This window comes from Herpailurus yagouaroundi, unplaced genomic scaffold, assembly GCF_014898765.1.
Source record: "Herpailurus yagouaroundi ecotype Mexico unplaced genomic scaffold, PumYag 142, whole genome shotgun sequence".
Taxonomy (NCBI): domain Eukaryota; kingdom Metazoa; phylum Chordata; class Mammalia; order Carnivora; family Felidae; genus Herpailurus; species Herpailurus yagouaroundi.
Genome location: NW_024412397.1, coordinates 2,625,008 through 2,649,508, shown reverse-complemented (window position 1 = coordinate 2,649,508; position 24,501 = coordinate 2,625,008). Strand labels below are relative to the sequence as shown.

At 51.3% G+C, this 24,501-nt stretch overlaps 1 protein-coding gene across 7 annotated transcripts in view; it reads left to right on the top strand.

The window, feature by feature from the left end:
* Nucleotides 1-24,501, top strand: part of ZNF236 (zinc finger protein 236) — a 105,793-nt gene that overhangs the window by 66,754 nt on the left and 14,538 nt on the right. For 4 of the 7 annotated variants that reach the window (XM_040478538.1, XM_040478539.1, XM_040478541.1 and 1 more), the window contains 10 exons: nt 729-832; nt 3,700-3,851; nt 5,362-5,574; nt 7,621-7,903; nt 10,040-10,143; nt 11,987-12,352; nt 13,125-13,270; nt 13,407-13,644; nt 14,032-14,211; nt 22,587-22,774. In XM_040478538.1, the coding sequence (XP_040334472.1) occupies nt 729-832; nt 3,700-3,851; nt 5,362-5,574; nt 7,621-7,903; nt 10,040-10,143; nt 11,987-12,352; nt 13,125-13,270; nt 13,407-13,644; nt 14,032-14,211; nt 22,587-22,774 (1,974 nt within the window). Of the gene's footprint in view, nt 1-728; nt 833-3,699; nt 3,852-5,361; nt 5,575-7,620; nt 7,904-10,039; nt 10,144-11,986; nt 12,353-13,124; nt 13,271-13,406; nt 13,645-14,031; nt 14,212-16,930; nt 18,770-20,657; nt 20,774-21,454; nt 21,537-22,586; nt 22,775-24,501 lie in introns of those variants that run through there. The other 3 variants (XR_005791448.1, XM_040478543.1, XM_040478542.1) reach the window with 3 other exon arrangements.

Sequence of the window (24,501 nt, the reverse complement as noted above, 5' to 3'; positions counted from 1 at the left end):
AACAGCCGGAGCCACCGTGGGTAGCTTCTCCAGCTACCTAGACCCTCCAGGCCTGGACCCTCCAGGGAAAATTCAGAGCACTTCTTCAAAGCTTAGAAGGCCTGTGGTCCAAATGCTGCATCCGGGTAGGACCTGGGGAGTGGATGACATGCTGTCTCTCCCTGTGGTTCTGTGACAAGCGAGGCAGTGGGAGTTTTTTCATTTTCAGTAACACGAGAGCAGATGAGTAATCTCTCATTAAGAATTATAAAAAATATGGAAAGATCAACAATTTCATTCTTGGCTAGCCTTTGTATCAAAGCAAATTAATAGAAAATAAGTATTTACTAAAATTGATATGAATGATTATTTTGTTTTTTGAAAAACATTTTTTAATGTTTATTTATTTTTGAGAAACAGAGCATGAGCGGGGGAGGGGCAGAGAGAGAGGGAGACACAGGATCTGAAGCAGGCTCCTGGCTGTCGGCACAGAGCCCGATGCGGGGCTCGAACTCATGAACCGTGCATGGGATGTGTATGACCTGAGCCGAAGTCGAAGGCTTAATCGACTGAGCCACCCAGGCGCCCCTGAATGATTTTCATTATTAATCCAGCCAGATGATTATATGGAGCTACTTAGCGTTACTCCTTTGAATCTGCATTTATAAATCTTATCCTTAGTTGTCGGTTGTTTTGCATTTATGTATAGATACTCAGGTGGTCTGCTTTATACTTGTGCTAAATTTTAGACAACTCGTTTGATCCAAGAGTCGTCCCAAGAAGAACTGGAACTGCAGACCCCACGCCCCGAATTCCTGGAGGCCGGGGAGGACCAGGGCCGGCGCTCCTACAGGTAGCTGTCTGCACGGGGGGCCGGCGGACGCCAGTCCTGACCGCCGCTCGCCCAGCGCACGCGTCACCCTTCCCAGGGCCTTGTGGTTTAACTCAACGACTCTGAACGGGCTCTGTTCTCATCCCATTTTATTGTAACTAAAGGATCGGAGACCAAAGAGATTAGCTTGCTAAGATTTCTACAGCTGGTTAGTGTTCGCCACCTGCCTGTGCGTTTCACCTGCCGTGCGGTGACTTCCTGTTACTGCCGAGAGCCACTGTTACCACGTTTTCAGAAAAACTTCAATTTGTTGGGTGTCTTTTTGTTCAGGGTTCTGTGCGTGCCGTATATATAACAGCCAAGGAGCACCATGACCGCGGAGACTGCGTTTACCTTCGCCTGTTCCTCATGCTTCCGTTCCCTTAGCCGTGTGCGCCGAGTGCCTACGGTGGCCGTGCGCTGTTTGGGACGCGTGCGGTGCCCTGCAGAGCGGGCAGGCCACAGCCCAGCTTCCACGGGATGGGAATGTTCACAGGGAACAAGATAGACATACTCGTATACAATTAAATAAGAGTGTTGTCTTTGTAGAGATAGTCTTGGCTTTATAATATTTTAGTAATTTTATTTGCTGAAAATACTTTTGAAAGTCTAAATTTAAATTTTTTCCACAGCCATTTAACAACAACAAAAAATACTTTATAGTTACTCTTAAAAAATGGTGAGCTGTCTTACCTCAAGTCAGTGGTCTTAATTGAGGATTTTGAAAATGGCTAAGATTTGCCAATGTCATTAAGCTGTAATGTGTAATGTCACTCTCCCATTTCCATAGGTTTTGTTTTTCACACACAACCTCGAGTACCTTGAACTGGTGTTTTTATACAGGAGGTTTTTCACTTTTGGGAGCATATTATCCTGAGATCTTCACGAATTTGCAAATCCAACACGGTATTTGTGCAGTGGTTGCTAATTCGGGGATCTGAGATACACGGAGATGGGCCTCAGGACTTCTGAGACTCTCCTTCTGTTTTATTCATACTCTGATCTATTCAGTGGGTATTCACTTGCTCGTGTTTAAGTGGGATTTTGCATTGGTATTTTTAAGTGAGATTAATCTGATTGATGTTTTCTCATGATTCCTTTGTGACAATGTGCTTGGTTTTCCAGGACTTGTGGCCTTGCATCATTTGTGCATTTATTCAGTGTTTATTAAGAACCCACTAGACTAGTGAGCAAGACAGAACAAAACTTCATTCCTCAGGAGTTGACAATCTAGTGGGAAGAGATGATAGCAAGATGGATGGGCGAGGTGCACAGCAGATGGGGACAGAGACAGCAGGAAGGGGTGGTGGGTGCTGGGTGGCCGCCAGTGGGAGAGCAGGCGCCACTGTCCTGGGACTGGTTGTAGATGCCTTATCCGTTCAGAAGGTGGGGTCTTCACGGGACCTCCAACAGGCAGAGGTGTGGGAGGAGGGGAGGGGCTGAGGACGGCCTCTGGGACTCTGACCTCAGAGCTGGGAGGGTGAAATCACTGCCCCTAGAAATGGGCCACCCCTGGGGGAGCAGGTATGGCACAAAGACCAGGACTTGGTTTCATGTCATCAGGGCTGGTGTTGGGGAACAGGGGTGGTGCTGGGGAACAGCAGACGGTTTGCCCTCAGTGTTGGCCTCTGTGACCCAGGCTGGCATTGGACACGTGAGGGGACAGCTGTGTGATTGCACGGCGGGCAGGGTAGTTCGTGAGGCGAGGGGAGGCAGAGAAGGGTCCTGTCTCCGCGTGGACGGAGGCTGGTCCTGGGGCGGGAGCGTGATGGGGCGGGGGGGGGGGGGGTGACGTCCTGGCTTCAGACTGTTCTCTGAGGGCCGGTGTCTGTCCACACAACTGCCGATGTTGTTCCCGTGCTGGAAATTGGTCATGATCTGTAGGTGTGGGCGCCGGAGCCTTCCTCAGCAAACGTCGTGTGGTTTAGCGGTACTCAGTTCTGCAAATGGAGTATTTTCCTCAGCTGCCCTATATACAGAGCCAGTCCCGACTTCATTGGCGGAATTAGCTTTCTCACATCAGCTGGTGAATGCTGTTTGCTTGCTTCTCTGGTTTTTTCAAAAAGCAAGCTTGCGTCAGAACGAACTTTGGAAAACGCATCTACATTTGCCAGTCTTTAGATCGGTGTGGACACTAGGGGGCAGTAACTGCATCTGCAGATGTCTGGTCCTAGGGAGCGTGGTTTGGAACGTGACTCATTTCCTACTGCAGGTAAAACTTGGAAAAGCTAGGGAAATATAATAGAAGAAGCTTTCTAAATCTTTTTTTTTTTTTTTTTTTTTTTTTTAGTTTTTAATAATATGTGAATAAGAATTTAGAAGTTTATAATTATTTTATCCTTGAAGCAATTTTGGTATATTCTGTAACAACTTCGGGGAAAATAATACTGTACATTTACATAGTATTCAGAATAGATCTAGGAAAGTGTGTTTTGTGAAGTATTTTATAAACCAAAAGAGTATGTGAACCGGCATTTCCAAGTGTCTGGACTCAGGAATGATTCTGACCCTGAAGCAGTGGAAGGTTTCACAGTGTCTCCTATGACTTAGTAAAGAAAATAGCACGTGACAAATTATCTCCCTGTTCTGTATAAAGGAGGAGTTTCCGACCAATCAAATATGACGCCTGCTGGGGATCGGTACGGGATTTACCAACACTGAAATAATAAAGTATGTGTAAGACCACAGACCCTCTGAGCAGAATTTGATCTAATGTCATAATTTCTGTAATGGCGACGCCTGATTGTTTCCTGATCACTGGTGAAGATTGTTTCTCTTCCAGTCTCAGGTGTCAGATCTGAGTGAGCTCTGAATGAACGCATTCTCCGCTTTTCACTCTGTGTTCGCAGGTGTGAGTACTGCAACAAAGGCTTTAAGAAGTCCAGCCACCTGAAGCAGCACGTGCGGTCGCACACTGGGGAGAAGCCCTACAAGTGCAAGCTCTGTGGCCGTGGCTTCGTGTCCTCGGGCGTTCTCAAGTCTCACGAGAAGACCCACACAGGTCGCTGTCTGCCTCGCACTGGGGTTTTGTGGTTTTCAGTGTGTTCGTGGAGGGGCGCAGCCATCGCCACCCCCTGATCCTAGAACATTGTCGTCATAGCCCAAAGAAGCTCTGTGCCTGTTGTGGCCCCTCCCTGTTTTCCCTTGGTGCCCTCCCCACCCCAGCGTCCCAGGCAACCACACATCTGCTTCCGTGCGTTGGCCTCTTCTGGACATTGCATGCAGGGGGAAACATACAAGATAGGGCTCCCGGTACTGAGCTTGTGTGGGGACCGGTCCACATTGTAGCGGGTGTTAGCACTGCGTTCCCTTTTGTAGGGATAACCTTCCCCTGTGTGGGTGGACCCTCTCGTTATCACCAGTTGTTGGTCCTGTGAGTTGTCCTTAGGCTTCTAGGAATTAGCCTGCTGTGAACATGTGCATACTTTTTTGTGGACCTATGTTTCCATTTCTCTGTTTACTGGTGACATTGCCCGGTCATTTGGTAACTCCGTGTAACCCTTCGAGTTGATCAGCCTGCTTTCCAAAGTGGCTGCACTGTTTTACTTTCTACCAGCAATGGATGAAGGTTCTGGTTTCACTCTCTTGTCAACACCAGGCTTATCGTGTGTCCCTTCTGTTATGACTGTCCTTGGGAGTGTGTGGTGGTGTCTGATCGTGGCTTTGATTTGCGTTTCTCTAGTGGCTAATGGTGTGGAGCATCTTTTCATGTGCGTGTTGAGAAATGGCTATCCTAATCCTATGTCATTTTTAAATTAGATAATTTGCAAACATTGTTGCATTGTTTAAAGAGTTTTCAAAATATATTCTTTATCAGATCTATGATTTGCCGTTGAGTATATTTTAAATATATTTAATTTTGTACTTTTATTTTGTATATCATATCTGTTTTACATCAGTATATTCTGTATAAGGCTTTGTCTGAAAATAAAAACATACAGACAAAACAAGGGAGCGGTTTGGCGGGTGCTGGGAAGACAGGCCGAGGGCAGGGCCCGTGAGGGCAGGTCTGGGGTCCTGCCAAGGAGTCCGCTGTCCCCGCAGCAGAGAGCAGCCTGTACGACTCCTGCAACGAGCAGTGGCCGATGGCCGCTGTGGTCAGTCAGGGGGGCCTCTGTGCCCTCAGTCCGGAGAAGAGGGTCCTCCCGTCGGGCCCGACTGGAGACTGAAGCTGTACAGAGGGGCTGTGGGCCGCTCCCCCGTCATTTGCTGTGGGAATGAGGAAAAAAGATGTATTTGAGAAAACGTCTCGAGGGTACAGTCCACGGCATGTTGTCAGTTTCAGTGTAGCAGACGGAGGGGCGGAGAGGACTTGGCGTTGGTCTGGAGCCGCGCGCTCGGAGGCTGTGATTGCACGAGAGAATTAGTAGGAAGATGTGCTGTCGTGGCCACGTCCTGGCACAAGACCAGGGCGAAGACGGTCTCGGGTTTTGTGGCTTGTTGAATGTATCTCTGTGTGCCCTCGAGTACTTAGGGCTGTAAGGTAACGAAATGCGGTTCTGTTGTCACAGGAGTGAAGGCGTTCAGCTGCAGTGTTTGCAACGCTTCGTTCACGACCAACGGCAGCCTCACCAGGCACATGGCCACGCACATGGGCATGAAGCCCTATAAGTGTCCGTTCTGCGAGCAGGGCTTCCGCACCACAGTCCACTGCAAGAAGCACATGAAGAGGCACCAGGCGGCCCCCTCTGCCGCGCCAGCCCCGGGGGAGGCGGACGGAGGAGGTACTGCCCGTGTGGGTGGAGGTCCGGGGAGCGGGTGCTGACGCGCCCAGAGATCGTGTACGTGTCACCCCTTCCAGTGGTTTCTTTTCTGACGACCACGGCCTGAGTGCCCCGAAAACCGGGTTCGGAGAGGCGCAGAGAGGGAAACCCCCCGTCACCGGTCACCGCCCCCGGGGCGGCCGTGCACGTGGGTGGAGGTGCGGTTTCCCACCGGAGAGGGGTTCACGCTCCGCATCGTGGGCGTGTTTGGTACCCGGCACAGGTGCGCGTCAGGTCCGGGGACTGCACGCACGTCCCTCGTTTTCTCTCACGCGCTCCCCACGGTGCACGCACCGCAGTGCCTCTGCCGATCCACGTGGCGCACCGCGCAGTTCCACGGGAGCAGGCTGACCCCCCCCCCCCCCGAGTGGGCGCAGTAGCCGTAGGGCTGCCATTCCGCGCCGGCCAGACCGAGTCTTTGTAGCACATCCCATGGCGGCATGTCCACACCGCGCGGTCGGCGCTGCATGTCGCCGGGTGGGCGTGACGGGGCGGGGGTGTGAGTCCCCGGGCTCCTCTCCTCGCCTGTGGCCCCCGTGTGCTCCGTGTTCAGCCGACCTCAAGGTCACGGTCATCCCTGGTGGCTCTCCTGGGGAGCGAGTGCTGTAGCTCCGACCTCTGGTTTGGGGAAAACGTCTTTCAAACGTGCCTAACCCACCCAAGGCGATAAAAACCCCCAGCCTCCCCGCTACAGGCCAGCTGCTCCGGCTTCTTCCGCAGGTAACTCAGAATGTTGGCCCCTCCTCCGTCACACAGCGCCAGCTTCCACCCTGCTCGCTCCTCGCAAGGCCTTTCTTTCCACTTCCGTCATGTAGGACCTCTCCCTGCGCTGACTTACAGAATGGGGGCATCCTCACAACAGGTTCTGGAACCCTGTAGGGGGAGGGCGCCACCTTGTCAGCTGATGCTGACCGCCTGGGGGCTCCCGTTGTGGCCTCGCCACCCCCCTGCGTACACAGCGTGCACCCGAGGGCCTGGTGTTCTCCTCGGTGGGGTCACTGAGAAACAGAGCTCTGCGGGAGCCTTCTTAGCCGCAGAAGAAAAGCCACTTGCGCTGGTTTCTTTTACCCAAACCTAGAGCCACTCGGTAGGGTTTAACCTGCTCTCGGTGTTGGGACAGTGAGTCTGTGTGGCAGACACCATCGGATCCTGTCTCTTCCGTGCGTGGCGCTCCGTTTCGCTCGCCTTTTCCTGCCAGTGGCTTTGCCCTGTGGATGGGGTTCCTGGTACTTTAAGTGTTTGAATAGTTCTCTCCGCATTTCGTTACCCGTGCTGGTGGGGCCACCAGCTCTACCCCACTGCCCCCAAATCTTGCCAGACTTTACTCTCTCCTTCACGGCCGACCTTTCCTCACCCTCCCCTGGCCTCTCTCTTCCGTCCTCTCCTCCTCTCCCTCCCTCCCTCCCATCTTTGTCCCTTTATCCTGACGCGGCATCTAGTTAGTTTGTATCACTGATGTGGTGTTAGGCACTGTCTGTTTGGCTAGTCGATGTTTCTGTTGAGTCCTTGTTCTTTTATTTTTTAGCTGTCTGTGCAGTTCTGACCTCCCTCCCAGCCAGCTCTTTTCCTTCTTGGGTTTTAATAGCACCTTCTTCCTGTTTACCATCCATGTAAATACATCCTTACGTCTCACTCAGAGAACGCTTATATGTGTATGTTTGAATTTTTTTTTTAACTCTTTAATTAGGGCCTTTTTGCTAATTTATCTCTGGCCTCCTGTCTTGGGCTCTGCTGATTTCTTTATGCGACGATATTTCAGGTTTTGCCCGTGGTAGCGCGTGTCTGCTTAGGAACGCCGGTGGCCCGTGTGGACACCGTGGGTCGGAGCTGTCTGCCGGCTGGTCCTTGGGCACTGCTCCCACGCGGTGACCGCTGTGCCCCTTCCTCCCGGGGACCCCGCTAGGCCGAGTGACCCACTCTAATCCTACATAGGTGTTTGGTTTTAATATATTTGTGGTGTTAAAACCTAAGTTTTTATGAGGATTTGGTCCTTCCTGTTTTGTGTAGATATGTGTGTGGAGGAAGGGGAAGAAAATCCCGAGAGAAACCCATCTCGAAAGGCTCGTCCCGAGGTCATCACCTTCACAGAGGAGGAGACGGCACAACTGGCCAAAATTCGGCCGCAGGAAAGCGCGACGGTGTCGGAGCAGGTCCTGGTGCAGTCGGCGGCCGAGAAGGACCGCGTCAGCGAGATGAAGGACAGACAGGCGGAGCTGGAGGCCGAGCCCAAGTTCGCCAACTGCTGCTCCTACTGCCCCAAGAGCTTCAAGAAGCCCAGTGACCTCGTGAGGTGAGGTCGCAGTGTTGCCCCGGGGGTTCGGGAGGGGCGTCCCCGGGAGCCTTCGATGGTGCCGTCGCGGGGGCCCTGTCGGAACCCGGTGCCTCGCGAGGGGCTGAGGAATCTCCTGAGTTACGATTTGAAGCCCGCGTAAATTTTGAGGCTTCCCTTTGAGCTCATTCGGGAAGTTGGTGAGAAATGAGTTTGCTGCGTGGATTGTACTCCTTTCTGTAGAGCCGTGGGGTGCGGCGTCCCCCCCCGCCCCATCTGCGGTTTCTGCTCGTTACCTGAAGTCAACCGTGGCCCATAAGTGGGCGACCCTCCTCCTGAGCTGGGTCACGTGCCCATGTCTGTCACCTGCCGTCATCTCACGTGGACATGTCATCACTGCCCGTCATCACGGAAGGGGGGGGGGGATGTGGCACAATCCGGTATTTTAACTTCTATCACAGTGTGTTGTTGTGAGTGTTCCCGTTCATCATCAGTTGCCATCAACCTCACCGGGCCTAATTTAGAAATCAGACCTCACGATAAGTATCAGGTATAGGAATGAACGGTGTAATACGGTTTGGTACACACACGGGGGGTCTTGGACCGTACCTCCCGCGGGGGGGTGTGCTGCTCTAGTTTAAAAAAGAAAAGAAAAGGAAATGAGTTATTTCTTGAAGACAACATGGTGCTGAGCTTTGTACATTTGCAAACAGCATCAGGGACCTCCTTATCCCCAGGGGTGCTGGTGTGCGTAGGGAGCGGGGGGCGCAGGCTCAGGCCGGGGCGGGAGCGAGCGTGTCAGGAGGCAGCGTGCAGTTCACACCAGTCTGTCCAAGCAGTGACTGACGATGTGAGGTCAAGTCCAGCAGGATGATGCAGACTTGGAAACGGGACACTGAGGGCTGGGGGCAAGGTCAGCCTGCGGGAAAGACCGGGAGGTAGAATGTTCTCCTGCAGTCTCTGCAGGGTCGCTCTGGACGGCTCAGGATTAGGAGCAAGCTGGTAGGTTGAGGGATACCGGGCCCCCTGACACAGGGAGGAGCAGTTCGGAGTTGGAGGCGGGGGAAGGAGCAGGCTGCCCTCCAGCTCCTCCTGAGCCCTCAGTGCCCTCCATGTGGGTGGGGCTGGTGGCAGAGCGGCCACTGGGTTGGAAGTGCTCATCAGTGAGCCTGGGTGACCGCTGGACTGCCCTGTTCTTCCCACTGCAGCGAGGGTGGCGGCGAGGGGGGTGAGTGGGGCGACGGCGCGTGCCGAGGAGGTGGCGGTGGTGTCCCTTCTGGGCACCCGGAGGTCAGGTGCAATTAAGTGGGGAGTAAGACAGCAGAGCGTTCAGGGGGAGAGGACCAGGTCCTGTGATGAAGCAAAACAAAAGAAAAGCACAGCCCGGGACACCATCAAGTGAGAAAAAGTCCTTCCTGCTCCCCAGAGACAACCGCTGTCAACTGGTTCTTACGTGTTTTTCCCAGAAATGTCCACGTGTCACCATTAAGTTCTACAGTTTTATTTTTGGTATAGTTTTTACATATTGAGTCGTAGACACCCTTCTTTGTTTGTACCTGCAAGCTTGTTACCTCCTTCTTAGTGGTGACGTGTTCTGTCGCGGGGGAATGCCAACTTTCATCTCATGGCACGCTTTCTGTCTCCGGTCGCTACAGGAGCCCTCGCGGGTGCACCTGCAGGGGGGTTGGGTCACTGCCGCCAGGTGGTGCCCAGACTGCCCCCCTGACTGAGGCCTCATCTGACTGACAGCAGAAATGCTAGCTTTGTGTTTTCATTTCCTCTTTTTCAATTCTGGGTATGGGTGAAACGCTTTCCCGTGGCTTTTGGCTGTATTTCTTCTCTGAGCTTCCTATGCATTGTCCGTTCTTCTACTGTGGTGTTTCTGGTCTTATTGCTGATTTATAACAACTCTTCGGTTTAAGAAAAGTTAGCGCTGTGTTCGTCCATCTTGCAGATGTTTTTGTTTGCTTCTGAGTTTGTTTCTGCCGTTTTTGTGTAGATGGAGATCAAAGGTTTTATTTGGCCGAGTTTATTCAGCCCATACTAACACATATTTTTTACTTACAGGCATAGTTACGAATTTAAAATCATGAGATTGCTTGTAAATGTGTATAAAATTAAAAATAAAAACACTTACTGTAAATGCTTTCTGGTTAGGCACGTGCGAATCCACACTGGAGAAAAGCCATATAAATGTGATGAATGTGGGAAGAGCTTTACTGTTAAATCGACCCTAGACTGCCACGTGAAGACGCACACAGGTACGATTGGGCGCCTGTGCTCCACGTCGGTGCCTTATGATGGCGCTTTGTAGAGAATTTTAAATGTTCATTCATTTATTTGGAGAGAGACAGAGAGAATGAGCAGGGGAGGGACAGAGAGAGACGGAGACAGAGAATCCCAAGCAGGCTCGAACTAATGTCCTTTGAGATTACAACCTGAGCTGAATCCCGAGAGTTGGCTGCTGACTGAGCCTCCTAGGCACCACGATGGCATTTTGTATTTGTCCCCGTCTACCTTTCAAGATCATAGGAAGCTTAGAAGTCAGGAACCATGAAGAAATGGGTATAAAAGGAGTTTTGATTTCTGACTTGGGAGAAATGATCCAGAAAACACGGAGGAAAAGGAGCCCGGTCTCCGATGCCGAGCTGCCTGCTGTCAGTGTTCTTACTGCGCCTTGAACACCTTTGTTAAGAAAATTCTTTCTTAGTCTCATTTAGGCCAGAGACCTTTGGTTTGTCGAGGTTTTACAAGAACTGGGGATTTAGCCAAGCTGATTATAGTTACCAGCTAATAATTCTTTTCAGGTGGGGGGAAATCTTATAAAGGAAAAACATTAATGTACGATTCCCAATGGCCATTTTTTTCTTCATCTCATTTGAGGAACTGAAGGTTAATGGTGCTCATTAAAATACAGCAGGGCTTTGCTGCTTGCCCTGCACAGGGTGCCCAGTGGTTAAGGGGCAGGCCTGCACACCCTGCGCAGATTTGACGTCTGTGCTCGCTTCCGGGCCATTTCTCGGAGCCTCTGGCTGTCGCGGGAACTGTGGTGAACTCTCAGTAAACGGGAGAGTTGTTCATGTGATTCATAGGATTATGATTGTGAAACTCATTTATATTCTTAATTTTTGGTTCCCGGCAGAATTGACCAAAAACGTACAAGGGAATTTCACATGTTTATGTAAAGTCCTATGATTCTTTTCTGATGGGTTAGTGTTTGGAATTTAATAGATAGATACAGGAACTTAGCGTGCGCCCCTGCTGTGGGCAGTGTTTCCGCTGGTTCATCGGGTGCTGTGTTTTTGTCCCTCTCGTGTGATGCTGTGAGCCACCAGGACCAGAAGGGGCCTCTCACCTGGCCAGTGCCAGTGGTGTTCACGATGGCTCGCACGCCGGGATTCTGTGTTGGCCCCTGTGCCTGAGGCCCAGAAAGAAAAGTGTCTGTGAGAGATACCTTTCAGGCCTCGTCCTGCACTCCGGGCTCCCCGGGTGACCTCTGAGGGCCCCGAGCAGGGCTGGACAGCTGGCCTCCCTAGTCCCGGGGTGGGTCCCAGCGTGCCCGCCCGGTTAAATAGAAGTCAGTATTGTTTCTGGGAGAAATAGAGAGAAACAGAAAACCGGGACGCTTTCGTCCCCCCAGAGCCTCTCCGGGGCAGGGTAGGCGGGTGACGGGGCCCTCGGCCCCACCTCCCGGCCTCCGTCATGCCCTTGGCTCAGAGTCCCAGGAGCTGAGCACGTGATCCACACCTGTGGCCACTCCCCACCTGCGCAGGTGTCCCGGGGGCCCCCCTGCAGAAAGAAGATAGACGTGTGCTGACACGTACAGGTGCCCTTTGTAAACCGAGGGGCGAGTGACAGCGACACGGGGCTGAGCCGCTTAGTGCCCCCACCCCGGGTCCCGTCGAGGCTCGGTGGGAGGCGGTGCAGACGCCCAGGTGCTGTGGGGTCGTGGACGCAGGCTGTGGCGGTGCTCACCGCGCGGTCTCTGCGCCAGCACCCGCAGAACAGGGTCCTCCTTGACGTACCTGGCCCCGCCCCCCGCCCCGGCGCTTGCGCGTGGGTGTGGCGCGTCGTGGGCCCCACTGACCCTTGACCTTTCCGCAGGTCAGAAGCTCTTCAGCTGTCACGTGTGCAGCAACGCCTTTTCCACAAAGGGGAGCCTGAAGGTGCACATGCGCTTGCACACGGGAGCGAAGCCCTTCAAGTGTCCGCACTGTGAGCTGCGCTTCCGCACGTCCGGGCGGAGGAAGACGCACATGCAGTTTCATTATAAACCCGACCCGAAGAAAGCCAGGAAGCCCGTGGCCCGAAGCCCGTCGGAGGCGCTGCAGCCCTTAAACCTGCTCAGCCCGTCGTCCGCCGACCCCAGCGTGTTCGTCATGAACAACTCTGTCCTGACGGGGCAGTTCGAGCAGAACGTGCTTCCGCAGGGGCTGGTGGGCCAGGCCATCCTCCCTGCCTCCGTGTCGGGTGAGCGCCGGGCCTGGGCGGCACTGCTGTGCTGGGGGTGGGGTGGGAGTGGGGGGGGGGGCCCTCCGTCCACGACGTGCGCTGCCCTCCCTTGAGGTTTGCCCGTGTGAGGCAGGTGGGAAAACGTACGTTTCACTCTTGAGGCGAGTCCCCCTCCCGTCCCTGTTCCTCCTGCCGCAGCATCTGCTTTTGAACCCTTCACGGTGCTCTGAGCTGCTTTTCCTGGGTTTATGTACGCCTCTTGCTCTGCACCCCACAGACGTGACAGTGACACACGTGACCGGTGGCTCCCCTCCGACATCGTGTGTGCTATCCTAGAGTTCTTTAAATAATCGCTCTCGGGTCACGTGGGTCACCCAGTGCTTGAAAAATAGGAACTTTCAGCCATTCGGGCTTGTCGTGCACTTACAAGTCACAGAGTGAGTGTCAGCAGCCTGTGGATGTGACCTGTGGGGCCATTAAAGATACAACACAGCCGTGAGTTGTTGTTTTAGACCTTGGGCCAGTCAGCGTAGTCTCTTTGAGCCTAGTTTGCTCGTGTGTTTAGAATGCGTAACATCACCTATTTCAGAGGATGCTTTGTGTTGGGTGAATTAGATCATGCGTGTGTCTGGTGGCAATATTAGTATGCCTTAACTACATACAGCACGTTGATGTACGAATAAAACCGTGTACACAAAAATTCCCATCTGGAAATGAGGGGTTTTTGTTCTGTTTTGCTTTCTAAGAAGGCTTTCAGATACGCAGTCATCCCGGTTCTCTTCCTCTGCAGCTGGTGGTGACTGGACAGTGTCTTTGACAGACGGGAGCTTGACCAGCCTGGAGGGCATACAGCTACAGCTGGCTGCTAACTTAGTCGGGCCAAACGTCCAGATCTCTGGAATCGATGCCTCCAGCATTAACAACATCACGTTACAGGTATGCCTCTTCTGAGGTTTTCCGGGCTTTAATTGGTCAACATCGCACGTGAGCGCGCTTCCCGTCACAGGTACCTTGTTACACGATCACACGTGAGCGTGCACTGCCCGTCACAGGTACCTGTTTTGCCTTTCAGATTGACCCAAGTATTTTGCAGCAGACGCTACAGCAGGGCAACTTGCTCAGTCAGCAGCTGCCGGGGGAGCCCGGCCTGGCCTCCCAAAACAGCACCTTGCAGACACAGGACAGCACGGTCCCAGCCAGTGTCGTCATCCAGCCCATCTCAGGCCTGTCCTTACAGCCCACGGTGACGTCTGCCAGTCTGACCATCGGCCCGCTGTCTGAGCAGGACCCCGTGATGACCACCAGCAGCGGTAAGTGGCAGCCGGGGGTCCAGCTCCTTGCTTGTGGTCACGCATTTGCATTTCGGGCTCCGTGGCTCCCCTTTCCTCTCCTTACCAAGCTCAGCAAACACGTGGAGTGTCTCCAGCACACGCGCACTTTTCCTCTGCTAAGTGATGTGCATTCAGTCTACGCACATCCCTTTCCACCCACACGTAATTCCCGCGGTCCTGTTGCCTTCCTGTTTCTAAGGCATCTTGTCTTTTCGGATGAGGGGATTCTACACGTGGTTGATGTTTTCTTCTGAATCTTCTTTTGAAATAACAGTTTACGATTAAAATAACATTAAAATAACATATATGAAAGAAAATTACTATTCTTTTAAGCCCAGCTTTGTTCTGTTTTGTCACGACGACCAGGGACTCAAGACCTCTCTCAGGTGGTGACGTCGCAAGGCCTGGTATCCACCTCCAGCGGCCCCCACGAGATCACCCTGACCATTAACAACTCGAGTCTGAGCCAGGTGTTGGCGCAGGCTGCCGGGCCCGCTGCCGCGTCGTCCTCCGGGTCCCCGCAGGAAATCACGCTGACCATCTCTGGTTAGTCACTTAACGTCTTAAACCTCCTCCCCCCACAGTTGAAGTGTGTCTTAGTCGTATGTATGTATGTTTTCGGCAACACCGAATTTTGCACAAAGCCAGTGCTCCGGAAGTGTTGGTAACACGTATGGGAAATTCAGGCTTAGCGAAAGACCGTCACAGTTGAGATCTAACCAGAAGTTAAAAGTGAGAGTTCCTCACGTCCACTCTGAGACCACTGTTTGGCCACCTCGCTCTGGTTAGCAGACAGCAGGAAGCTGTGGCTTCATGTGCCGTTTTCCTGCTACGTGAAACTAGAGGACTGTGGTCGGCACAACCTGAGCGTGAGGATGCTCTGGGCGCCTCCTGACTTCCCAGGACTCTGCACAGACCGTGTGGAACAGCGTTAAATGTGGGGTAGAGCACTGAAGAGTGGAGAAACGGGAAGATGATGGCCTTTGGCAGTGGAGGTCACTTGAAATTGGCAAATTGATCCCGTGTGTCAGCCGAGAGCAGGCGTTCCGTGTCTCCGGGCTGTCACGTCCACGACCAGACTTCTCTCCGTCTGTGTCGTGTGTGACCTAGGTCAGCCTGGAACACGTTTTACAGTGGTGTGCTGCCCACATGACTCTTAGCTGTGAGCCCTTCGTGGTCATTAAGAGTCATTTTCAAATTTAGCAGCCCTTTGTATGACCCTTACTATGTGCCAGGCGCTCTTCTACTGACTTTTACAAATATGAATTCATTTAATATTAATTCATTCAAGCCTCATAGCAACCTTATGAGGCTGTTGTTACAAATAAGAAAAACATTTCGCTGGGAGGCGAACGCTGCCCCTGGAGAGAGGGTGTGATGGCGGAAGGGGAGCGTTTTCCCTTAAACACTGGGGAGGGCGGAGGGCGGAGGGCGGACCGGGTAACGCACTTGCGCTTCAGGGAGATTCCTGCGGAGATTACTATTGCAAAAGGAGGAAAATTTACTTAGAAAACTGAAGAAAGCTTGCTTTCTTAGGGAGCGTCTTTTCCTTTTAACGCGGGTGAGAAACTTGAGGAGCTATTCTCAGAGTTTTGATTTTGAGCGACGTGAGTGATTTTAGACGCTCTTAGGCAGTGGAAATTAACTTACAGTTTTATAGAATCCAGTAACCTTCCTACTTTTGTTATATGCATCTGAATTTTAATGTTTTTTATGTTGAGAAACCTTTGTTGATCAAATTAACTTTTTGGTGTGCCCTCCGTGTATGAGGCATTGTGCGAATCCTGTACAAAAGACACATAATCCAAGATTCTGGCTTATAGTTGAGAAAGTGTGTTATTTAGCTTATGGGTTGTGCTTCTGTTTCTCCTGTATTTTCCTATCATTGATCATGTAGATACTTTGCATATTGGCATATTCAGAATAAGGAAGTGAATTTAACTAATTGTTTAAAAGTTAGCTTAAAAGGTTTACCCTGGGAGAAATCTTTAAATCAGTTGATGACACGAGGTTTGCCCAAACTTTGGGCCGGAGGCTTCTAATTCTCAATCCTCATTGTTACGCATCATGAGAATTGTCAAGTCACAAGTCAGCGTTTCCTTATCCCGTTCGGAAAAGGCTGTAGGAAAACAGTTTGCGGTCTCTGTAGAGATTTTCAGTTGTTTTTTCCATTAATGTGTGTAATTATGAATGCTTGTCGGTGCTAGAAAGCAAAACTTCGATTGAGCTTTGTAGACTCTTAGCAATTCGGAAGTCAGTTGAGAAAAAAATATGGGGTACAAGGCAAGGATAGCCCCCGGGCTCCCCAACTTGTCTCGTGTCTCCACAATAAGGTCCTCTTCTCTGATGGTTTGGTCCGGTTTTCAGTGAAAAGTTATGTCAGGCAGAGAATCAAGAAAGTGATAACCTTCATCCACAGATCCTTTGAAGACGGGTCTGCTCTGCTGATAGGAGTTTGCGTTTTTCCTTTTGCCCGTGCTCATGCCCACAGCACGCGGCTTCATTTCCTGCTCCTGTGTCTTTACCGAAGCGTGACGATGTCGATAATTACACAGCACGGTGGCAGTGCAGCATTCCTTTGTCTTTTGACGCTTGGGCGCGGGCCCCCCCGGTTTAGTCTCGCATTTGCCTAACTTGACAGCAGATGTTTTTAAAGTAACCCGTTCACGTCCGGTCTTTGCAAAGATTCCGTCAGCAGCCGTTCCCCTTCTCTGTTCGTCTGTTTTCCATGCGGTTCGCTTACGCTTACGTGACTCCTGTGGCCATCGAAGCTGGCATCCGCGGGCGGGTCTGGAGGCGAAGGCCAGCGCTTCCTGGAAGGCGAGCGGCACAGGTCCCCTCCCCCCGCCCGCCCTAGTGCCGAGTGTCCCCGCCGCGCAAGCCCGCTCGGCGGCGGCTGGGTTCCGGGGCTCTAGGGTCACCTGCTTTTACAAACATACCCAGCCGCACCTGCCAGTCTACCGCATTTGGAAGTATTTTCAAGTCAGTTTAAGTTTTAGTCAACAAAGTGTAATTTTAAGTGCCTAAATACGGAGTTAAAATAGAACTCTTAGGAAGCACTTGAAAATACTTCACAGCTTAAAAAATGGGAACAAATACCGTCATTCAGGGAAAATGTATTGCTGGTCTTTTCAGTTTTTCTAGGAATATTATTAAAAGTGAAATAGCTTTAATTTGAATAAGATGTTATTATATGCTTAGCACACGTGCCAGTATGTAAGTTAACATGTTATTTTCAGATATCACAGTATTAATTTCCATGTAGGTCGAGACCTCATTCAGCACAATTCTTACGGAAATAGTGACCTAAACGGAAGCATGAGATTGTCAGCACCTGCAGTCAATGATCAGTGTCCAGGTGCCACCCTAACCGGAGGCAGTGACCAGCTGCTCTCGTGGAGTGTACCGCTGAGCTCTTCAGGTGTGCACGCGGCTGCTGGCTGAGCCACGGAGACACTGTGCCACGGCGCGGCCACAGGGCTGTGCCCCCGGTCGGGGGGTCGGCGGGCGGGAGCAGGACCCCCGTGTCATCTGTGCTCTGTCACGTGTCACGTGATTCCATACTCCCTGGCCTTACCTGTGCGTGTGGGGTTAGCAGCCGAGCCGAAATTCTGCTCGCCAGGGAGGGCAGGGGAACGGTCCTGTTCCGACACACGAGGCGCGATGGAGGTGCGCGAGTTAGCACTTGGAGGGCTCGTCACAGAACCGTGCCCTGTTCCCTGTGCGGGAACCCAGCCCGTTCCTCCGCGCCCTGCAGCCTGAGTCTCCTGTCACCCGCCGCTGTTAGGAGAACGCAGTTTTAAAATGGCCTCTTGCTAAGCTTTTCAAGTGTAGAGTTCTATAAAAACTTAAATTAGCTCCAGTAACATAAATGACAGCTTCGCAAGTAATGGTCAACGGTTTCCAATGACATGCCTGTCTGCTTTATCTCCTCTTGTAGAGATCTTGTTAATTTCTTAGCCTTCTTATTTTCCAACTCTCCATATCATCTTTTGAGAGGAAAAATTTAATTTTTACATATATTTGGAGGCGCAGCTAGGCTTTTTTTCTTTTTCATGCTCATTTGAGATGCTTTCTTATCCGGTAATTCATTTCTTCACTAACAGACTGTATAATGTGTACTGTGTGATAAGAACTGTACTCAATCTGGGAATAGAATACTGAGCAAGGCAGACGTAGCGCCTTTGCACTTAGGATCCTAGGAACTAATGGGACACAGGCACTTACTGAGGAATCCGTAAATCATTGTAAACTTGTGGCGGTTAACGATGTATAAAGGAAAATAGGTCATCGGTCCTGGGGGATTTGACCTTGTTGGGACAGGGCTTCTGTGAGAGTGGGGCTGGGAGGGTGGGGGCATCTGTCCACCCCTGTCGTTTGCTGAAGCATGAAATGAGGCCTGAGTGGTTAAGAACTTTGTCCGAATCCCATGTCGGCAGAATCCAGAGTCTGGATTTCTGGCCCATGATGTCCCCTCTGTATCTGATCCTTGTGTCTCGTGGGCCGGAGCGAGTGGCTGTCCGGCTCCGGTGCGGACTCTGTTCTGGAATGCTAGCCATGTGAGCTCTCTCAGCCCGCTCCCCTGGGGCCGTGACATCTCGTGTCTCCCTGGAAGCTCTGCTTAACATCTTTTTGAATCCTGGGCAAATGGTTGGAAAGACCAGTGGTTTCAGGTGTTTCGATTTACACGGAGTGGTTTTCTTGTGCTGCTCTGGGGATTGTGGGTGTTTGCTGGTGCAGCAGATAATTGAAAATGGGAGATGTTCCCATCAGGATGGAGAAGCGGATGGCCTGAGGGCCCTGTTTTGGCCACCAGTATACTTCATTACAACACTGTCGTCTGGTTAGACAGGAAGTGTTTTCCCTTGGGATCGCCCCCGCACAGAGCCCTAGAGCCTTGCGTGCAGGGGAGGGTCCCTCATGCAGTAGAGCTGACCACAGCCAGTTGTGCCTAAGGGTCCTGGGTGTTATGCACTAGCGTTTCTTTGAAAACAACGGTCGAGCCCTTTTCCATGATTTAATTATTTTTCCCTTTGGACTTACTGTTTTAGAGCCAGCTGAGAATACTTTCTTTTTTTTTTTTTTTTTTTAATTTTTTTTAACGTTTATTTATTTTTGAGACAGAGAGAGAGACAGAGCATGAATGGGGGAGGGGCAGAGGGAGAGGGAGACACAGAATCGGAAACAAGCTCCAGGCTCTGAGCCATCAGCCCAGAGCCCGACGCGGGGCTCGAACTCAGGGACCGCGAGATCGTGACCTGAGCTGAAGTCGGACGCTTAACCGACTGAGCCACCCAGGCGCCCCGAGAATACTTTCTTTTTGATGTCACTTGAGCTTAATTTGGTGCCTGATTCAAATTTATTTTCCAAGCAATTTAGTGAAATAAAATAAAAGTTGAGCTCATAACGTGAACACGTTTGTTTAGTGATGTAATAGCAGGTGTCATAAACACAGGATCGAGTTTATACAACCAGGTCAGTTGTATTATGTTCTCGTGTACCTTTGCCATCTTTGAACGATTCCAGATACAGGAAGAAATTCTTCCACATGCTGAACTACTCAGGCCTTGATAGCTGGCAACTATTTTGAGAGGTTTGCGTATCCACTGGTACCGGTGATAATGCGGGAGCTGACCCGTCAGTACAGTACAGGGCGGGACATTGCTTCTTGAAAGGGCGGCGTTTTCCTGAGCGTCAAAGTCACTCCCAGACCAGGCTTCAGGCCACACCGTGCGAGAGTTGAGACCAAAATGACTCTGACACGTGACTTAGACATGCCTCTTCTAAAACCCTCAGTGATTTTACAAAACTTCTGTTGCCAGCCAGTCCGTTAGACCAGAGCAGGCTGGCATGCCCGTGACTGTTCTCACTTGCAGTTCTTTCCGTCTTGTTCACAAGATGGGCCGAGGCTCCCCAGCCCCCCGGGACGGCGTGCATCCTAACTGAAGCGTTGAAAAGAAGTGTGTTACGTTCCGGGGGGGGCTATACGTGAATCAAAGTACTGCAGTCAGCGTTTCACATGCGAGACAGAAACACGAGCTTGTGTTCGGGTGTCTGACACGGGGCCGAAAGCCATTTCACTGGCTCCAAGGGCGTCGGTGACAGCATCGGACACACGTGCTTGTATCAGAAAACGGTCAGATGTGACGCAAGTGCCCTTTCAGAGGCTTGAGAGATTTAGCACAACTTTTTAAGGAATTGATCTCAAACGGGAATCATCTTTTTGGTCTTACCCTCGTCCACTGTTAAGATAATTTTGATGAATAAATTGGGTTATGCTTTCAGTGAAAAAAAGGAATTCTTTCCTTCCTTTGTAAGGTTATTTTAGCCTTGGTGTCTTCTAGATTTAAGTATAATCAATTCAATTGCTTATTTCCCATTCCCCATTTGTTGGGAACATTTTATAAGTAGGGAGGACATTCTCCCCACTTTCTCCTTGGAAACGAATGGCTGGACTGTGTGTTTCCCTGTTCCCGTGACCCCCCCTCCCCCAACCTTTATTGCCACATCTTTGTTTATCTCAAGAAAAAACTGATCTCACATCCTTTAAACTACTTATGAAACCTTCCAAAATCGTAATTGAGTTTTCTTAGAAGCTATGAAAACTTATCCCAACAAAGATTGAATACAGTGTTGGGTTTGAGGACCGTAAGAGATTTGTTAATCCTTTAGACGTTCCTGTTTTTGGAGTTAGAATCATATGCCGAAGTAGGACCTAGCTCTCTGTGGTACAGCCCGAGCGTTTGTGCTTCAGAGCCGGTGAATGAAAACTGAAAGTAAGACTTTGCAGCCTTTGCTCCAGTATTCGGTCTCAGTTTCCATGTTGAGAGTATTTAATTTGAATTAAAACTGTGGTTTCTGAGCTTTAAATAAATCTTCTTCTGTAATTTAGAACTATATATTGAACAAATGTGATTTAGTTACTTAATTTCATGCTGAAGAAAATTCCATTTTTTTCCTACTCACATCACCTGTTTTTGGACCATTTTGAGGATTGAAATTGTACTTGAGCTGATATCCTCTTTGTGGGAAATGTCTTGAACGAAGCACGCACGTGAAGTGCACCCCCACACTTGGAGAGAGACGTGAGCTCCAGGCGTTGTGTGAGGTTAGTGTCTCCACTGGCCCGTGTGTCAGGATTCGCTTCAGCGAAACGACACACAGGCTTCTGTTTTCTCGTTGCGTTTCTTGTGCTGCACAGCCCTGGACCCTCTCCCTACGTTAATAATCGTCAGAGAGAAAGATGCTACTGGTGGGAGGGAGAAGAGGTCTCGTTCCTTTATTTCAGGAATTCCTTTATTTCGGGTGAGGTTTGACCAAGTCTTGGCCATCCGAGGAGCAGCTCTTGGCTTTGCTTTTTGTAGATGTGATCCTGGCGAGCCTGGTGCCGGCACGCCTCTCTCCGCCCGGCGCTTTGACAGCCCAACCCCCGTCTTCTCCTTAGTGATTTTGACCGGACATCAGTTCACCCGTCTGGTCACTGCCACGTTTTACAGGATCCTTCTTTTTAATCTTTGCCCACTCCTGTTAAAATCATGCTGGTCTGCAAGAGTAAGGGTGCGTGGAGGTGAGGTTAGAACACGAGCTTGACCGTTGTGCTGGTAACTGGAGTGCTTAGAACATACACCCTCCACAAATCCACACTCCTCCGGTCCTAGCGTGTCTTAGCAGTCCGCTCTGCGCAGATGCCCGGCAAGGTGGGAGGGGTCCGGCGAGGTTGTCTTTGGAGCCCCGGTGGCTGTGCAGAGCAGAGACTCCTAGCCTCCTAATGGTTATACTGCTTTTGAAGGTTCCAGGTCTGTGCAGCACAGTGTGGGACTCCAAGAGTGTGGATCTATGGAGGCATTGTATTTGGAGGACTCCAGTTACAAGTAAGTAACCTAGCTTCCCTGTTGGCCCCTGATCAGAGCAGAGGCTCTGGACCGATGTGACCCAGGTCACTGCCAAGGATCCTCAGGAGTCTCTTTTTGTTTTGTTTTCACACCTAATGAGGACATAGTGTTTTCAACTCTGCTTCAGTTACCATCTTGGTGTATCTGTAGCACCGAGCCCAGCGGCTGACACCGTGGATGATAAGTCATGTTTGTTAGATGAATGGAAGCCTAGATCGTGAGATTTGTGCGTGCGTGTGTGTGTGTGTGTGTGTGTACACGCATGTGCATGTGTGCTATGCTTACCAGTGAAACCTCACAAGCGTGTTTTTGTCGGTGCGGACCGCAGGCCCTCGACACCCCGTGCTCAGCCCTCTCATTTGCCAGTCGGGTGCATGAGTTTCTGTTTCGTAGAAGAAAAGGCCCTCCTTTGCCTGATTCTGTCCCAGATACCTTCCTTTCTCTTCTCATTGGCTACAGGGGGAAAGTGTCAAAAAGTCTTGTTGTCTTTTCCAAAGAAGAGTAAGATATCACGAAGGATAAATTAATGTTTATAGGGCGCATGAGGTTCATTTCAGACGAAGCAGACCTAAAGGAAGTGGAGGGGAGGCCTCAGCAGAGATGGTCACGTGAGCTTTGGAGCCGATCGGTGCTCAGGGGGTCGGTCACATTCGGTGCCTTCAGGCTGCTCTCTGGTCCTCGACGGGGACGGTGTCCTGGAAATTCTTGGCAGTTTCCTTCTGCCTTAGCGGTAGTGACTAGGACTGTAGGGTCATATTTTTACTCTTCTCGTCCTGTTTTGTTTTTTCTCTACGTTATGCTTAAGCAGAGTGTATTTACGTATACAAAGATATTTAGAAACTATAGAAGCCTTGCCATGAAATGGGAACAAAAGATTCTCTGATTATCTTGATGCAATTTCAAAAGCGGGGGCGATGTAGACGCTGATGATGACAGACGCAGTTCCTCTATGAAAGCCGCTCTTCCTGTCCCAGCAGAACCGGGCTTATCTAGCTCCGCCACTGATGTGTTCATTCTTCTCTTTTGCAGAACTTAATGCTACAACTGGAAGCCTGCCTTCGACGACACCCATGTCTCCGTCGGCCATATCTACTCAGAACCTGGTCATGTCTTCATCAGGGGCGGGGGGAGATGCCAGCGTCACACTGACTCTGGCCGATACTCAGGGCTTGCTCTCCGGAGGACTGGACACGGTCACACTCAACATTGCTTCTCAGGTAGAGCACGGCCTTTCCTTCATGGAGACTACCCTTTAGTTCTTTCTTTCCTAAGTGTGTATTCTGATCGTCTGTTTCAAAATTGGTTTGTTTTTTCCTGATGAAAATACAAGTAGTATGTTCTATGCACAAGGGAGAGAACAAGAACATTCCGATAATACAGAAAACTGTTGTCAAAAAATCCTCCTCCCCAGGGGCGCCTGGGAGGCTCAGTCAGATGGGCATCTGACTCTTGATTTCTGCTCTTTCTGCTCGGGTCACAATCCCAGGGTCATAGAGTCAAGCCCCAAGTCGGGCTGTGTGTTGAGGGTGGAGCCCGCTTGCCATTCCCTCCCTCTCCCTCTGCCCCTCTTCTGCTCGCAGGCGCTCATGCTGTCTCTCTCTGTGTCTCTCTCTTCCCCCGTCTCAAAAAAGAAAAAAAAAAAAAAAAAATCCACTGCCCAAACGGAACTAAGATTGATGAGTTAGTCTATATATCCTTGTAAACCTTCACGCGTTAACGTTTCTACAGAAACGAGTTCGTGTGTACGTCGCGTGGTGGGAACCTCTCGCCGGCTACTGCTCGGTGAATATCTTCCCCATCAGTGATTTCAGGAATACGCAGTTTTCGAGTGGCTCCGCAGCATGTAGCTCTAGGAGTTTATTGAGGGGCGTCCTGTGGCCCTCAGGGGCCCCACAGGTGGTGGAGGGATCTCACGCTGTCAGTCACCGTGTCCTTCGATGAGTCAGCAGGTGGCGGTGCTGGATTGCAGGTGTGCGTTTTGAATAGTGCGTTGAGCTGGGACACCGCCGCACGTCTCGGTTGAGTTGGAAAAGCCACGATACGGTAGAACGAAGGTAATTAAGGAGAACCTAGTTTCTCTCTGACCCCCTGGCTCCGAACCCCCTAGGACGCAGCGTGCGTTAGGGCAGCACCATCGCTCCGCCCCCGGCGGCCCTGTGCGGAAGGGTACTTACCGGGCCTCCGGGACGACAGTGTCCTGGACCCCGTCATGCCAGGCGCACGCTGGCTGTTTTGACTCTGCAAACTGACTTCCCTCTTCTAGGTTCTAGTTCTTTCCATTTGTAAAAGAGGGACGTTTCCCGCCTCGCTCCCTGGCCAGTGCTGAGCCAGTTTCTGGCCGTACGAACACAGGCCGTCGCGCTTGCAAAGTGCTCGCGGGCTGCTGGCCAGTGGCCCTGTCGGGGCCCCCGGGGTGACACGCACGCAGTGCCGGCGCTGCCCGGGCGCCCACCTGGGACGGCCATTTGGAAGCCAGCGTCCATGAACCTCATCCTCACTGAGTGGCCTTCTGTGGAAAAGCGTGTGGTGGGCGCTGTGAGCGCGGGGGGGGGGGGCGCGACGCTGGGGGCGGGGGGGGGGGGGGGCACCTGCTGAGTTCTGTGCTGCGAGTCCTTGCTCACATCGTGTGACAGTTATGTGTTCTCACGTGTTACTCAGCACCTGTTTGTCATGACACAGTCACCCTTCTGAATACCGAAAATTAGCATTGTGTTGGGGGGGGCGCCTGAAAATTAGCATCTGTTGTGGGGGGAGTGCCTGGGTGGCTCAGTCGGTAGAGCATCAGACTCGATCTTGGGGTTGTGAGGTCAAGCCCTCTGTTGGGCGTGGAACCTACATACATACGTATATGGGGCACGGGGGGTAGCCATCTTAAGAGGTCCATGTGCTGTGTTTTTTTTCTAGATGCAGGATGCAGGGAGCCTGATTTCTGGTGAATCGCTGA